This window comes from Leptonotus elevatus, chromosome 10, assembly GCF_054856555.1.
Source record: "Leptonotus elevatus isolate MCC_2025b chromosome 10, RoL_Lele_1.0, whole genome shotgun sequence".
Lineage (NCBI taxonomy): Eukaryota > Metazoa > Chordata > Actinopteri > Syngnathiformes > Syngnathidae > Leptonotus > Leptonotus elevatus.
Window position 1 is genome coordinate 857,713 of NC_141248.1, and position 16,161 is coordinate 873,873.

Here is a 16,161-nt window from a genome sequence, read left to right on the forward strand (position 1 = left end):
ATTTATTTGTTTGTTTGTTTTTGTTTATAAATTATAATTATATTATTATAACTTAATTATTCTTTCTTTATTGTGGCCCGAGCAGCCAGTAGGTCCCAATTGTATTTGTAGAAATTATTATTCTATATTAGGGCCCGAGCAGTGACTACCCTATTGTATCTGTAAAAATTCATCTTTTTTTTTCTTTTTCTCCGAAAATGAATCGCATTTTTGGGGACCTAAACACTTGTCAGGTCTAGCAAGAAATTTTACATTTTTAAGTTGTCATAAATGTTGGCAGCAAAATGGCTCTACAGCGCCACCTAAAGTGGAAAAACAAAAAACAATCCCAGGACGTTTGACCTAGGGCTATGAAAATTGGCACGCACGTACAAAAAAGTCAGTAGAAGCCATATCCTAAAATGAACAGGAATTTTTGAATGTCCGATTCTGGCCCATTTCTGCACATACAAGGGTCATACTTTTTCCTACTTCTCCCAGACGTTTCATCCGAGTTATTTCAAACTTGGCCTGTACCATTGTTGGAAAACAACCTTTGTCTTCCGCGTGTTCGTTTTGTTCCGGGTAGTGAGAATGTTGATTTTCTGAATACAGACTGGAGATCGGTGAGCATGTCCTTCCAAGGATTTATTTTACAGAATATTCCGGACACACATGAATGACAGACAAATGGCTGCTTCTCATCACAAGTGTGTAGATTCCTGACAATTGCAATATTCTTATACTATCAGAAAGGCGCTACCACTAAACCCCTCCCCTCTCCCCTTTCTCCCCACCCCTGCCCCCAGCCAAGACAGACTTTTACAGCATTCAATACACATTGACAGATGGCCTTTTGATGGGGAAATATAGTAGGTCTCAGACCTGACGGCACCTAGCACAAGATAAGACTTACAAAGAAATCCTATTAACACATTTGCTTCACCCCAGACAAATGGCTCATCAATGTGGGAATAGAGGAAGCTCCCCCAAACATCATTTAAACACTCACCCAGCTCTACTGAGGGAATTAAAGCAGTTATGACTAAATCTAAACAGTTATAACTAAATGAAAACAGTTATAACTAAATCTGGGCAGAAGACTCTCAACACCATCTAAAGACCTGGAACAAAAATATCAGGCAAAATCTTCAGTTTTTGAAATACTATATAATGGGAGGGGGGCATCAAATTTTGTGTGCCATGAAAGAGAAAATGCTCACAAACGCTTGTGCACAAGCTCCGAAAAAATTATAATTTGCCTATTTTTTACTACCTTTCACTATAAATTAAAAGGAAAATGTCATGATCCGTATTTGTTCAGTTTTTTATTTGGTTTTGCTTCATGTTATGTTCTTGTTTCTTTGCTCGTTATGGGTTTGTGTCCACCTGCATGTCAACCCTTGTGTCTACCAATCATATCCCTCAGCCACTTGTGTCGTGTCCAGGTGTTTCAAATTTGTCTTGTTAACTTGCTTGTATTTAGTTCCTTAGTTCTGTTCAGTCCTTGCTGGGTCATTTGTTTGCTTTTGCTCGTCGTGCTGGTTAGTTGTCCTTTATTCCTGTCTATGTAAGTGAGTGTTTATTTCTTTGAATCTGTTTTGTTTTTGACAGAGTGTTTCTGATAGTTTCAACCGCTTAGTTTTCTTCTAATGTTTTGTTGATTAAACATTTTTGTGAGCACACCTGTCTTCCCGTATTACTTTCTGCATTTGGGTCCACAACCCCCAGCATACCCCGTGACAGAAAATGTATTAAAAAAATATTTCCGAACATTCAGATCGAAAAATCAGGAAACAGTGGAGTTATTGAGAATGGACCTAAGAGGCAAACTTGAGATCATGTTTATGTTGTTGATATAGATGAAGCTTATAGTTAATTTTTGAGCATGTTTAATTAATACTTTGATTTAAAAAAAACATCTATTAAAGACATATAGTGTTATATATAGTGGAAGAAAGAAAGGATTTCTAAACCCCTACAGAATGCAATTTAAAAAAAAAGAAATAATTTTATAAAGATTTTTTACGTAATAGAACAGAAGAAGCAGAGAAGAGATACAAGATATATAAAAAATAAATTGAATAAGATACTTAGGAAAAGTAAAGAGAGTTAACACTCTCGGAAAGCAAAAAAATATATATATTTTTTTTTTATAAAAATAAATTGATAAAAATACTTAGGAAAAGTAAAGAGTTAATACAGCAAATTAATGGAAAAGAGCAGAAACAATATTAGAGAGACCTGGAAAGTAATTAATAGTTTAACTAGAAAGAACACTGGAAAATACATATTGCCCCACTCTATCTTAAAAGGAGATACTTATCTTTATAAGGAAGACATTGCAAATGAATTAAAAAAAAAAATTTTTGCAAATGTTGGACCTATCTTAGCAAATAATATTAATCAGCCAAGTAATATTGTAAGTAATTTAATAGAAATATTTCCAAAGCGTATGTATCTTAAATAAACTGATGAATATGACGTAATTAAGATTGTTAGAGCATTTAAAAGTAAACGGTCTACAGATAGTAATTGCTTGGATATGGCCATAATTAATTATTTTTGTCACTTTCAACTGTAAAATGTCCAACTGAAATGAAAACAGCAAAGGTGATTCCTTTATATAAATCTGGAAACAAAGATACAGTGTCAAATTATAGACCAGTGCTCTTGTTTCCACGTTTTTTGTAAAATTCTGAAGAAATTATTTGTGATTAGATTGGAGAGTTTTATCGAAAAACAGAGCATCATAAATGATTATCAATATGTATTTAGAGCAAACCAGTCAAGATGATTAGCTCTCATGAAATTCATGGATGAAGTAACCACTGCAATATACAATACATTGTATACAATATAATTTTTTATTGATCTAAAAAAGGTATTTGATACGATAGATCATGGATTATTATTGCAGAAGTTGTATAAATATGGTGTCAGAGGAGTAGCTCATTCGTGGTTATGTTCTTATTTGAGTGATAGATGGCAATATGTATCTTGCGATAAAAATGATTTTGTGTCATTAAAGGTAACATGTAGAGTCCCACAAGGGTTGATCCTTGAGCTAAAATTATTTATTTTGTATTTGAATGATGTATGTTTTGTGTCTAAATCTGTTAATTGCATTTTTTTTTGCAGGCCACAACTTTTTTTTCTGTTCTGGGACCCACTTCTATGATTTGATTATCATTGTTGAATGTGAAATGAAATTTCTTAAAAAGGGTTTGACCTGAATAAGTTATCTTTAAATACAAGTAAAACAAAATGTATGACATTTGGTAATCGTAAAATTGATTCAGAAGTTACATTGAGAATAGGGGATGCAGATAGTTTTTGATATAACATTTTGGATCATCAGGTGTCATTTTGGATCATAAATTGAAATGGAAAATGCATATAAATGATGTCAAATCAAAGATAACAAAAACAATTGCCATATTACATAAGGTTAAGGATCTTTTGAACCAACATGCTTTGTATAATTTGTATTATTTCTTGATTGTGCCTTATATAAAATATTGTTTGGAAATATGGGGGAATGAATATCCCACACATACAAGATCAATATTTATTCTACAAAAGAGAGCTGTAAGGATAATAACAAAGTCAAATAGTAGAGAACCGGGTTATTTATTAAGTTAAGAGCTTTGAAATTTGAGGATTTGGTAAATTATAAAATTGCACTTATAAAGTTATAAACAGCTCCCTAGTCACATAGAGAATATCCATCCATCCATCTATTTTCTTAACCGCTTGTCCTCACACGGGTCGCGGGGTGTGCTGAATCCTATCACAGCTGGCTTCGGGCAGTAGGCGGGGTATACCCTGAACTGGTTGCCAGGCAATCGCAGGGCACACAGAGATGAACAACCATCTACACTCACAATCACACCTATGGACAACTTGGAGAGTTCAATTAACCTGACATGCATGTCTTTGGAATGTGGGAGTAAACCGGAGTAAACCCACGCAAGCACGGGGAGAACATGCAAACTCCACCCAGGAAGGCCGAAGCCCGGACTCAATCGCACGTCCTCCGCACTGGGAGGCAGACCAGTCAGACACCGTGCCGCTACATAGAGAATATGTTTAAGATAAAATAATACAGATGCGACCTCCAAGGGAAGCAACATTTTGACAGAATAAAATCTGGGACTAAATTAAAAGATCAATGTATTTCTATAAGTGGTGTATGGAACCATCTTGATGACTTCAAAGGGTGTCAGACATTTTTTTATTTTAAATGTTCGTTTATTATTTTTAATTTTTTTCTTGAGAGAGCTCAGTATTGTTCATTCGGTAATCTTACCGATTCGACATGTCATCATTATTGCTCTCTCTGTTTTTGTGTGTGTTTTTTTCTCTTTTTCTTTTTTTTTAATGTGCGTGAGTATGTACGTATGTGGGTGTGGGTGTGTGCATGTGTGCGTGCATGTGATTCACCTAAAACCTATTGAAAATCCCATACCGTTCACCTAAACCGAATACTTCAGAATCCAGCTAGAGTCGTGAGGTTGTCAGGAGACCCGAGGAAGGATCAAAGAAAAAAAAGAAAAGTGAAATCCAGCACCGACCAGACATCACCTACTACCCACCGGGTTACTAACCAGAATCTTTCACCAACCCCAGAAACATCTAAAATCCAACAAATTAGGGAGACCTCAAGAGACCAAAGGAAAGACTGAGGAAAGGAAGGAAGGATAGATGAAGTAGAGTGAGATCCACAGACATCAGCCTCCACCGATTCAACGACCAGAGGACGAAGCAGATTGTTTTTGAATTCCGATAGATGCTGGTGTGGTGGATCTGGCATGCATGAAAACCTCCACCAACACTCCATCTGTCCCGGCCAGGACAGAGCAAGCACAACCCCCAGGGCCCCCCATGCCACGGCAGCGCCAAGGCACAACCCCCGGGCCCCGCAGGAGCCACCGGCCGGACAGCAAACCCAGGCCCAACACGGCCCGCGCCCCAAGCCCAACGCAGCAGATCAAGGCACGGCAGGCCCGCCAGGCACCCCACCGGCTCACTTCCCCCTCTCCCCCACCGACCCCCCCACCCACCACAACCCAGCCCCAGCCGCCCCCAGGCCCCCAAACAACCAGACACATCCCCCATCCCGAGCACCCCTACACCCTGCCACCTGTACCACCCCGCCCCCTCCAACCAAGCCGTGGATTGAGCCCCCGGCCCAGGGGAGGTGGAGGAAGGCGGACAGGGGAGGGACACGGGACGAGGGGAGGAGACAACAAGAAGGGCAAAGGTCGACGGCAGGGCACCAGAGAGAGGGGGAAGTAGGAGGAAGGGTGATGAGGGAGAAGGGACAGGGAGGCGGAGGACGGGCGGGGAGAGGTGAGGAGGGAGAGGACGCAAGGGGGAGGAAGGGGGAGGGGAGAGGGAACCATGGGGCACCCCGGAGGCCCACCCGCGTCGCCGGGCATGGAGCGACGGACTGCGCCGGGGCAGCGCCGCCCCGGACACCAGAGAGAGCACCGCAACGCAGCACCCCCCAAAAGACCCAGGTAACGGCCAAGACGCAGCCGCCACCCAGCAGCCAACAGAGGGGCAGAGCCGCCCACGCTCAGCCAGGGGGGACAGCACCTATAGAGTTAATCCCACTGGCATGCAGTGAATCCGAATATTAACCCTTAGTGCCCATTGGAAGTGAATCTTGAGGAGTTGGTGACTGTAAGTTGTCATTTCATGTAGTCTGCTCGATCCTGCTGGCAGTGACTGGGTTTCTGACTATAAAAACACAACCATTAGTTACAAATTGCCAAATACAGAAACAGCAATATAAGTTATCGCGATGTGGTGGCTCTCGCTAACAGGCAGAATTAAGTAACCAGATTTAGATTAAAAGATTCTATATACGTAGACCATGTTTCTATAAATTTTTATATTTGGTTTTTATTCGAGGCAGATATATTTTTTCATTAAAATGTGATTTATGAGGAGGTTAGACCATTGGTCGATATTGAGAGTTTGTTTGTTTTTCCAGTTAAGAATTGTTTTTTAGAGATAATAAGGGCTACAAGTGTAGTTGAAATTGTTTACGTGGTAAGTCAGTTGTTGTTAGGTCACCCAGCAAACACAAGTTTGGGGATAAAGGTATCCTACAGTCCAATATATCGGAAAGTCGGTGGGGCTGTAAGCGCCCACTGGCAGCCATGCTTCCGTCAGTCTGCACCAGGGCAGCTGTGGCTACGTACGTAGTTTACCGTCACCAGAGTTTGAATGTGTGAGTGCATCAATAATGTATCCATTGTAAAGCATCTTTGAGTGTCCAGAAAAGCGCTATATAAATCTGATGCATTATTATTATTATTACTGTTGTTGTTATAACTAGGGATGGGCGAATACCGATACCAGGTATTGGTATTGAGCTGATACCAGATCACATGTCATGGTATCGGTACTCGCGATGGATATCGATACTGGTATTGGTCCTCGCTAGGCATGGGCCGATATGAGATGTTGACGTATGATAACCGTAAGCAAAAATATTATTATTAAAATAACAGCTCTAAAATGTCTTCTTCTTTTCTTTTTCTTTTTTATATTTGGGTAAATAAAAACAGCTCCTTTTTACAACCAACCTATTCTATTTCATTTTTAAACAAAATATAGAATATTTGGTACATGAAGAAATGTGTACCATGCTAAATTAAATAAATAAATGTTGACTTTCTTTTTGTGTTTTAATTCTTAGCAAGTCACAGTCATCACTGGTGAACTATTTTTAGAACAGACCCCAGTTACTTATGTTGTCTTTAGGAACACGCTTGCACCTACATATGTGCATTTATTTATTTATTTGCTTATTTATTTTAATGACTTATCCCCACTCCCCACCCCTCTCATTCTTCTCTCCTCCTCATCTGTCCAAGACTGCACATGCAATCGCTGTTTGTTTTGTTTTTGTTTGTTTTATTCATTTTTTCCTTTTGGACACATTATTACAGGTTACATCGATCACATAATATCATTTGCAACTTTGACATCCGAAAGAAGGGCTGACGGGTAGAAGCCATGGCTTATGAGTAACCCGTCCCCATCGATTCTTACTATACGCATCAGTTATATACATTGATTATGATAGTCATTGATTCATATCGTTATCAATCCCAGACTCAAGTCTGCACACTCCTCGCTCAGTTCATCTTGAGTAATGTCTGTGTGTAAGTTGCAGCTAGTACCAATCATTTGGAATTGGTAAATTGGTTCCCGGACGCCACCAACAGGCCCACCCAACCAGGCAAGCAGCCAAGGCGAGCGCATGCTCGTTCACCAGTAGCGTCTTTGCTGACCTTGGATCAGCTTTCACACATGTTGTGGCTTCCAGAAGAGTAGATCGGCTTGCATTCTGCCCATTGTGCCCACAGCAATGTTCACTCCATTCTGGTCAGTTCAGCCATCACTGTTGCCAGCATCCGATGATGCTTAGATCTTGATACTCCTGAGCGCTCACCAAGGCCAGCCCACCCGGCGGAGTAGCCCCGGCTAGCCGCATCCCGGAACCATGTTCACCAACCCTATTGTAAATATTTACAGCAGATATATTGCAGCCACAATACAACCCTATCGCGACAGCCTTGCATGTTACAACAAATGTCCAAACAGAAATAGAGCCAGACGATGTTTACATTCTTACAGGAACATCAATACATGTTACTAATGCAGGTGTATAAACAAGAGTTAACCTTGGCAGTGTAAGCAAGTAATCATATGCTATATTTACATTATTCAAATCACGACAGCTCCGATTTTGGGTTAATTAGTAATATGTTACAATAATTTTATTTGAGTAAGACATAATCCACAATTTAATGATGTGAGTTACTGATGGCAGTTATTGTCTTTCAAACTCCGCCAATTTTTCCACTCTTTTCACAATACATATTTTCTTCTGAGAAGATGAGTCTTCTTTTGTTTGGATGAAGATCCATGTCCATGTGTTCTCGATAAATCTATTCTTTCTCAATTGTCGTGCCCTTCTGGCAATGTCAGCATTACGTTTTGTGAGATTTTCATTGATGTAGACATGTTTACCTTTAAGCTTGTAGTAATCTCTCAAAAGAGCAATCTTTTTCTTACTATTGCGTTATAACTAGTGCTGTCAAAGTTAAAGTGTTAACTAATTAATTAATCACACCGGTGAGAAACAAACCTGATCAGAACTGCCCGTAGTCGTGTCCCCCCCATTTGGAAGCGAAAAGGACATCTGAATGTGGGCTGGATCCACAATTAATCCCTAATCTTGTTGAGTTGTCACTTGCTGTTCGACAGTCTCGTTCGCTGAAGCTTGGTCAGAATCAACTGCACTTGTGCTGGCCGCAGCTCTCGGCCCGAGGGCCGCGACGAGGTAACTATCACATCGTTGATTTGAAGATTCTGTTCCAAATCATCCACTTTTTGTTCCAAGGTGACAATGCGTCTTTTTCTTGTGTCTCTTTCTTCAACTGCAGAATTTCCTGCCGAAGTGGCTCGATGCTCTTTTTCATTTTAAGTATTTCGGTGACCATTTCATTGAGTTTTGCAAGAGAAGATTTTATCTCCTCAATTTCATCAGCTCTTTTTCCGCCAGGCATATTGCAACAATGTAGTTAAAAATCCCAATGTCAAGGGTTTTGTCTGCCGTGATGCCGTCAATGCAACAAGCTAGATTCTATGCTAACCGCTACAAACTACCCCCGCTCTCCGAACTACATTGACTACAAAACAAACATCCCCGCAAATGCCCCCCCTTCACTTTTGTTGTGGACGTTTTTCAGCACACAAACCGGACAAACAACAACGAGCCCGAGAGGGGACATCACGAAAATATTTACAATTGCATTATAACGCAATACGTTGCAATGTAACACAATGTGTTATATCGCAAAACTATTACGTTTTAGTGCAATACTATTGCGTTATATTGAAAAAACTATTGCGTTATAACTAGAACTGTCAAACGGTCAACATTTTTAATCAGGTTAATCACATTTTAGAATTTTGATTAATCACGATTAATCACTTAATTAAAAAGGCTTTTTATCAAAAAAAATTTGCCTTCCCAAATTTAAAGAGCACCTGTTATGTGTTAATTATTTCGGCATTTAATGTTATGAGTACGTCTTCAACATTTTTTTCATCCACTGCACACGCTCATCCTCCTCTTTTTCTAATCAGTTAATTACTTGGATAATTTAAAATGGAAGAAAAAATAGCCTCCGATAGTTTGACATTATATTCTAAATGTCATACGCAAACATGTATTAAATGCTTTACATTAATGCATGTAGTCATGTTTATTGCTCAAACACAACCTGTGCTACCTTTAACGTAACCGTCCGCTGTCAGCTAAAGGATCATTTGTGAACAAAATGAATAGTGTGATTAATCTGCGTTAAAACATGATTAATGCGATCATTTTTTGTGATTAATTAATTAGTTAACACTTTAACTTTGACAGCACTAGTTATAACGCAATAGTTTGCGATATAATGCAATACTATTGCGCAATCAATTTTGCAAAACTATTGCGAAATAACGCAAATTATTTGCCAGAGAACGAGAGGTTACACTTCCGGGTCATTTATTTAAGTGTACGGCAGCCCTGGCAGGAATATGTAAGATGATCTGGAGAGATTTTTACGCTCTAGAGATGTCCCAAACAAGGAAATACGTTGCATGCAAAGGGATAAGGTATATACTAAATGTTAACAGTTAATTAACAAAACAAATTGCTATAAGCTCGGCTCACACGATGAAAATTGGAGCTAGTTTTACCCACAAATAGTACATTTCCCATGGTAAATCCGTGAAATCTGTTTCATGGCTCCAAACATTAACACTAAGCTTCAATTAAATATTTCCTGGGGGCACATACGCCACCGTGCGGTCAAACGCAGGAGTCACACGGAGAAAAGGAAAAACAAAGAACACTGTAATATGGCTCCAACACTGAAGACAAGACCATTAGTGATAGCTGGTTGGCACTATTGTGTTTGCTGTCTCAATCTTCATCTAACTTTGCAGGATATACACACACACACACACACGCGCGCGCACGCACGCACACACAACCACACACGTGGCCCATTCCTCCAAACAAGGAGTCTTCAAATCTCAAAGATTTCATGGGCTTTTCAGTTGGGTTCAAGTCAGGTGATTGGCTGGGTCTTTCTAGCAGCTTTATTTATTTTTCGTTGAAACCAATTAAGAGTTTCTTTGGCAGTATGTTTTGAATCATTATCCTGCCGAAATGTCCACCCTCGTTTCATTGTCATCATTCTCGTAGATTTTTGTCGAAAATCTCTGTATTTTTTTTAAATCAATCCTTCCTTCAATAATGTGAAGTTTCCCATTCCCATTTGCTGAAAAGCAGCCCCACACCATCACGTTCCCACCACCAAACTTCACTATTGGGATGGTGTTTTTCGATGATATGCAGTACCATTTCTCCTCCAAACGTGCTGTGCATTATGGCATCCAAACAATTCCATTTTGCATTCATCAGACTAGACGATATTCTCCCAGTTTTTAACTGGCTTGTCCAAATGTTGTTCAGCAAACTTTAAACGAGCTTTGACATGCTTCTTTTTTTTCAACAATGCAGTCTTGCGTGGTGAGCGTGCATATAGGCCATGGCGGCGGAGTGCAATACTCCCTCTTTTTCTTGTGACAACAGTACCTGCTAATTCCAGGTCTTTTTGAAGCTCTCCAAAAGTGGTCCTTGGCTCTTGCACAACTCTTCTGATTATTCTTTGCACTCCTCTGTTAGAAAACTTGCAGGAGCACCTGGTCGAGGCAAATTCATAGTGGTAAGCTTGGCTTTCCATGCTCACAGGAACTTTCAGAAGCTTAGAGATGCGCCTGTAACCAATGCGATCGTTATGTTTGGCAACAATTAGTTTGCGGTGGTCTTGAGACATCTCTTTGCTCTTACCCATCATGAGATGTGTCTTGACTCACACCTTGGCAATGAGACCTTTTTGTAGGCCATCATTTAGGATTGAATCAAATGATATTCGTTTGCATTGACAAGAGTCTAGGTTGTTGTTTGATTATTGATGATTTTTCGGTGTTGTCTTGGCTTTCTATACCTTTATGCACCTCAGTTTCTTCATGTGTTCAATATTTTTTCCTGTTTCATTTCACATTATTGCACAAAAATAAATTTATGATCTTATTAATTCTGCTTTAGTTCTCCCTGTGCTTGTGTGGGTTTTCTCCGGGTGCTCCGGTTTCCTCCCACATTCCAAAGACATGCATGGCAGGTTAATTGAACACTGCAAATCGTCCATAAGTGTGATTGTGAGTGTGGATGGTTGTTTGTCTCTGTGTGCCCTGTGATTGGCTGGCAACCAGTTCAGGGTGTACCCCGCCTACTGCTCGAAGCCAGCTGGGATAGGCTCCAGCGCCCCCCGCGACCCTTGTGAGGACTAAGCGGTTAAGAAAATGGATGGATGGATAGTTCTGCTTTCTTTGCATGTATGGATTAATTTGGTTGTTCCCAACATCTGTTGAAAATTTCATATCAATAGCACCTTTGGAAATGTATTTACTCATATAAATGGTGACGTGTACAATACCTATTTCAGCCACTGTATATATAAATATATATATATATATATAGCAACATAAAAGCTCAATAGAATGAGTAGCAAGTTTGTCATCTGAGTTGGATTGGTAATATATTTCTTCCTTTTTTTTAGATTGACATGGCTGTATTATTGGTTATGCCTGATGACGAAATCAAAAATTATATTCCATCCTATGGATATCGCGTTGCGGTTTTGTCATACTGCCATCAACGCAACAACAACACTGACAAAGAAGCTCTTTTAGGACGATTCCGCAGCAAAATAGGGTCAACAAAGAAGAAAAAATTGGGGCCGAATGACTACTGTGAGAGTGGAAGCAGAGAGATGTCTAGACAGGGAAATGCATCAGCAACAAAAAATACAAGAAAATTTGAAATTAGATGGTTGAATTTTGTTGGAAATTAATACCAGCATTAGAACAAAGAGTGGAGGAGGCACAAGGCAGATAAATAAATGTTGATAAATCAACTACAGTTCAACAGATATTGAAAATGGGGAAGGACTTATTTTTTCCACAAAATGTATCAACAAAAGGGAATGCCGAAGACTACAAATTTGACATTTGTGACTTTAAAAGAACAACACTACCTTCTGATGTGACAGTAGGCCGGATCCATAATGAGACAAAACTTGTAATACTTCGCTTCTACATTTGCACCAAAGAAGTATCTGAACAATTCCAGTTGGAAACCCAACTCCAAGCTCATCAAGTGTGGCTTCAAGCTCAGCTCCAAACACCTCAGAAAATCATCCAAGCTCTTCTCCAAGCTCCTCAGCCATTTATCAAAGCTCAAGCCCAGGCACCTCAGGAAACCACCCAAGCTCACCTCCAAACACCTCAGGAAATCATCAAAGCTCACCTACAAGCTCCTCAGTGAGAGTTCAAGTTTGAGTTTTTGTTTGTAGCAATATGGTGATGTTCTAAAAATTCTCAAAAGAAAAAGGAAGTTGGAGAGTCAGTGTGGCAAAGAGTATCAGGCCCCAAATATAGATAAGCAAGATCTGACTGCTGATAGCGATTATGGTAGTATGGACATTTTATCTTCATTGTGGGGTACATCTGAAATAAATAAATTTAATCTGTGCCCTTTGTTTTTGCCACAGATGGAGAAACTACAATTGTATGGGATCCAGGTCTTTCAGGGACATGTGGCGACGATTCAGATGTTATTGTTATAAACGTCCTCCATATTAAAAGTGCCATTTTGGTAAGTAAAATCAGTGAATGGTACAAATGTATATATATTATTCAAAAATATTTTTTTGTCTTTTCTTAGAATCCTTCTCATATGATTGAGGTCCATATTCCAAATGAACATCACGAAACTTCCGCCAGTGTCACAAATATTCTTGAAGTTGCATAGGTATGACCTTATGTTTCTGTGAATGTGTGTCTTTAAATTAATAATTTTTAAATGCTTAATTATAATGTTAAAATACAAGATCCACTTGAAATCTGCTTGCTAACTGAAATAAAGTCACTGTACATATTGGTTTTCAGTTTCACACCCTTCTTTCATAACTACTGTTCTGATGTTGTGAACACAAAAACAATTTGATATAATTTGCAATGGAAGATACTAATAGCTTTTTAATTTCAGGCAGGTGTGAGGAATGTTGCACCTCTCCAATCTTCAGCAGGTCAGGACCCATTACTTGAGTTTCAGATGGCTGATGACTTGCAAACCTTTCAGGTAAATATTGTATGTAAATTATTGGCTACAGCGTATTCCACTAAATCTGTAGAATAACAACATGATGTGATTGCTCAAGGATAGAGTGAATGTAATTATTTTTGTGTACAACATATTCTATAGATTCTCCAGGACAATATACTGGATTCACCTATGAATTCATGGGAACAAGTCATCCCGTCAAACTTAACAGAGGCTTCAATTAGTGAAGAGACAGTATGCCATATAAGTGTGCGAAGAGTGCTTGTGATGAAATATCTTATACAAGTATTTATGGACCAAAGCATATTGCTTCCAACGTTGAAAATGAAGTTTACAAACGAAATAGCTGTTCATGATGCTGAGTGTCTCAAGAGGTTTACACGGCCTTTTGGGAGCAATTTCTACAACTGTGTGAGGGCGAAACTGAGAGAGTTCCTAAATTAATCCCTGAATTTGGTAAAATTGAATGGCAAGCAATGAGCCTAATTTGGCTCAAGGTGTTAGTAGATCATGGCATTGTGCCAGTAATGTTGGCACTCATTTTGGCCTGCATCCTTGGTATGGGTGCAGTTCATGACAATAATCTCATGGCATCATTTCTCAACTACCTTTCTCCCATTGAGAAGTCAGTTGTTGAGAGAGCACTATAGGGCAATAGTGACCAATCAGATCAAGAGGACTTGCTTGACATTTTCTCAAGATTGGGCTCACACACATTACCTGAAAAAGAAGGCTTGCAAGTAGCTCTTATGACAATGGCTCACAAAACCATTCTTCAGGAGGCCAAATATGTAATAGATTGCTTCGCTACACAAATGGTTCATGTGAAAGTACTGTTGCCTGATAAAGAAAGTGTTACTGCTATGTACAGATCAAAACAAGCATCAGGAAGGAAGGTCTCACAGCTGTTTGAGCCCTCTCTGGTTGCTCTCTCAGTCAGAACAGGTTACACTCACTTACCTACAGCGGTATGCAAAAAATGCTGACCAAGCAAAGGCAGAGAAACTACTACGCTTCTGTACAGGATCTTCAGTCATAAGTGTTGATAAAATGATTGTGTCTTTTAGTAGGCAAACAGGTCTGAACAGAAGACCTGTAAATCACACCCGTGGTGCAACACTTGAACTGCCTTGTACATATAACTCTTATTCTGATTTCCATACAGAATTTGATAATATAATGGCTAGCACATGTTGGGAAATAGATATTGTGTAAACAGGGAATATGGTCATGTTTATGCAGGACAAGAATGCGATGCTACCATAGCCAGCTTGAAACCTCAGAGCATTCATTGATATAAAGGGAACACTAACCCAAAATCTTTGGCACTTATCAGTTCGGGTTTGTTTCTATTGATGTTTGGTTCAATTGTTTAATGCACTTTTTCCTAAATGAAACATTTTCACATTTCTTTTAACTTTAGATTTTTTTTTTGACAGCTATCCTTTGACATTTAGTAGTTTTTGAATGGCACAGTTTACTCACCATGTTTACGTTTTATACTAAAATAAGTGTCATTGGCCTTGCTCCAATTGTACATTGCACTTTTTTTTGCATATTGCTGCACATTCACCGATTTATTATTAAGAATGTCATTTGTATTCTGTGAAAATGTTAAGGGGATAGTTCGGGTTTTTGGACATTAATCTGTACCTGTGTCCTTACCTAAAGTGCTGTGCAATCAGCACTGACTTACCGCTGACCGTTTTGGTCGAGATGGAAGTAGTTCGGCAAGTTGGCTGGAGCCACGGAAATAAAGCGTTTTTCTTCTAAAAACAATTTGTGTTCAAAAGGGTGATAAATTTGCATCATGATGCAAATTTGCTGGGGAAAAAAATCTACAGAAAAATATTAATGGAGTCTGACTTTTTTCTAATATGCAGTTTGGTGATGCAAATTTGTCACTCTTTTGAACACAAATTGTTTTTAGAAAAAATACGATTTATTTCCGTGGCTCCAGCCAACTTGTCGGACTACTTTCATCTCGACCAAAACTGAACCAGGTCTCAGATCACAGGACGCTGTCAGCGGTAAGTCAGTGCTGATTGCACACCACTTCAAGTTAGGATGCCATGTCCAAAAACCCAAACTATCCCTTTGAGGAAAATTAACATTCACTGATTTATTTTTAAGAATGTCATTTGCATTCTGAAAATGTTAAAGAAAATGTTAACATTCTTAAAAAAAAAAAAAAGATTAAAAAAAAAATGTCAGCATTTATTTGCTTTTTCAAGCAACACACACTTCATACATGCAAAACATCTGAACTCATTCAAAGAGTTGTAATATTAACAGCAGGGGTAGGAAACCCTGGTCCTTGACAGCCACAGTCCTGCCTGTTTTAGCTGTCTTCCTCCTCCAACATACCTGATTCAATGATCAGGATTGTTAACAGGCTTCTCCAGAGCTAGCTGTTGGGCTGATCATTTGAATCCTCTGTGTTGGAGGAGGGAAACATCTAAGACAGGCCTGACAGCAGATCTCGATCAAGTTTCCCTACTCCTGGTTTATAGTAATTCTTTAAGTTTCTCTCTAAGAGACATATACAGGTCCGGGGCTTTATACATCTCAGTTGGTATAGACAAGTTGAACTCTCTCATCAGGATGTTGCACAGTTCATATACGTCTGTATCACAAGGTATCGACTGCCGAAATGTACAACTGGTTCTGCACACTTGCAGGTTATCATTGTCAACTGGAGAAAGGTGGTCTCTTGTTCCATACAGTTCAGGAAGTGAATACATCACATTGGGTTGGCCACTGGGGACATTCCGGTTTGGAGATGGTCTGTTGTTGTGGGCATTCCAAACCTGGATAGTGTCATCCAACTCATTCTGTAAAATAATACAGGTAGTAATTTATATTGACAGTAATGTGCATGTCTAAATTTAAAAGCCAGACAAAATCCATAG

The 16,161-nt window shown here is 39.3% G+C and overlaps 1 protein-coding gene and 1 pseudogene across 1 annotated transcript; both read left to right on the top strand.

Moving 5' to 3' along the window:
- Nucleotides 1-11,690: 11,690 nt before the first annotated feature.
- Nucleotides 11,691-12,451, top strand: LOC147166706 (uncharacterized). The gene is given in 3 exon segments (XM_086086825.1): nt 11,691-11,980; nt 11,982-12,018; nt 12,020-12,451. Coding segments are annotated over 3 exon segments (759 nt in total).
- Nucleotides 12,452-13,611: 1,160 nt separating this feature from the next.
- On the top strand, nt 13,612-15,987 carry LOC147166707 (uncharacterized; annotated as a pseudogene).
- The last annotated feature ends 174 nt before the right edge of the window (nt 15,988-16,161 follow it).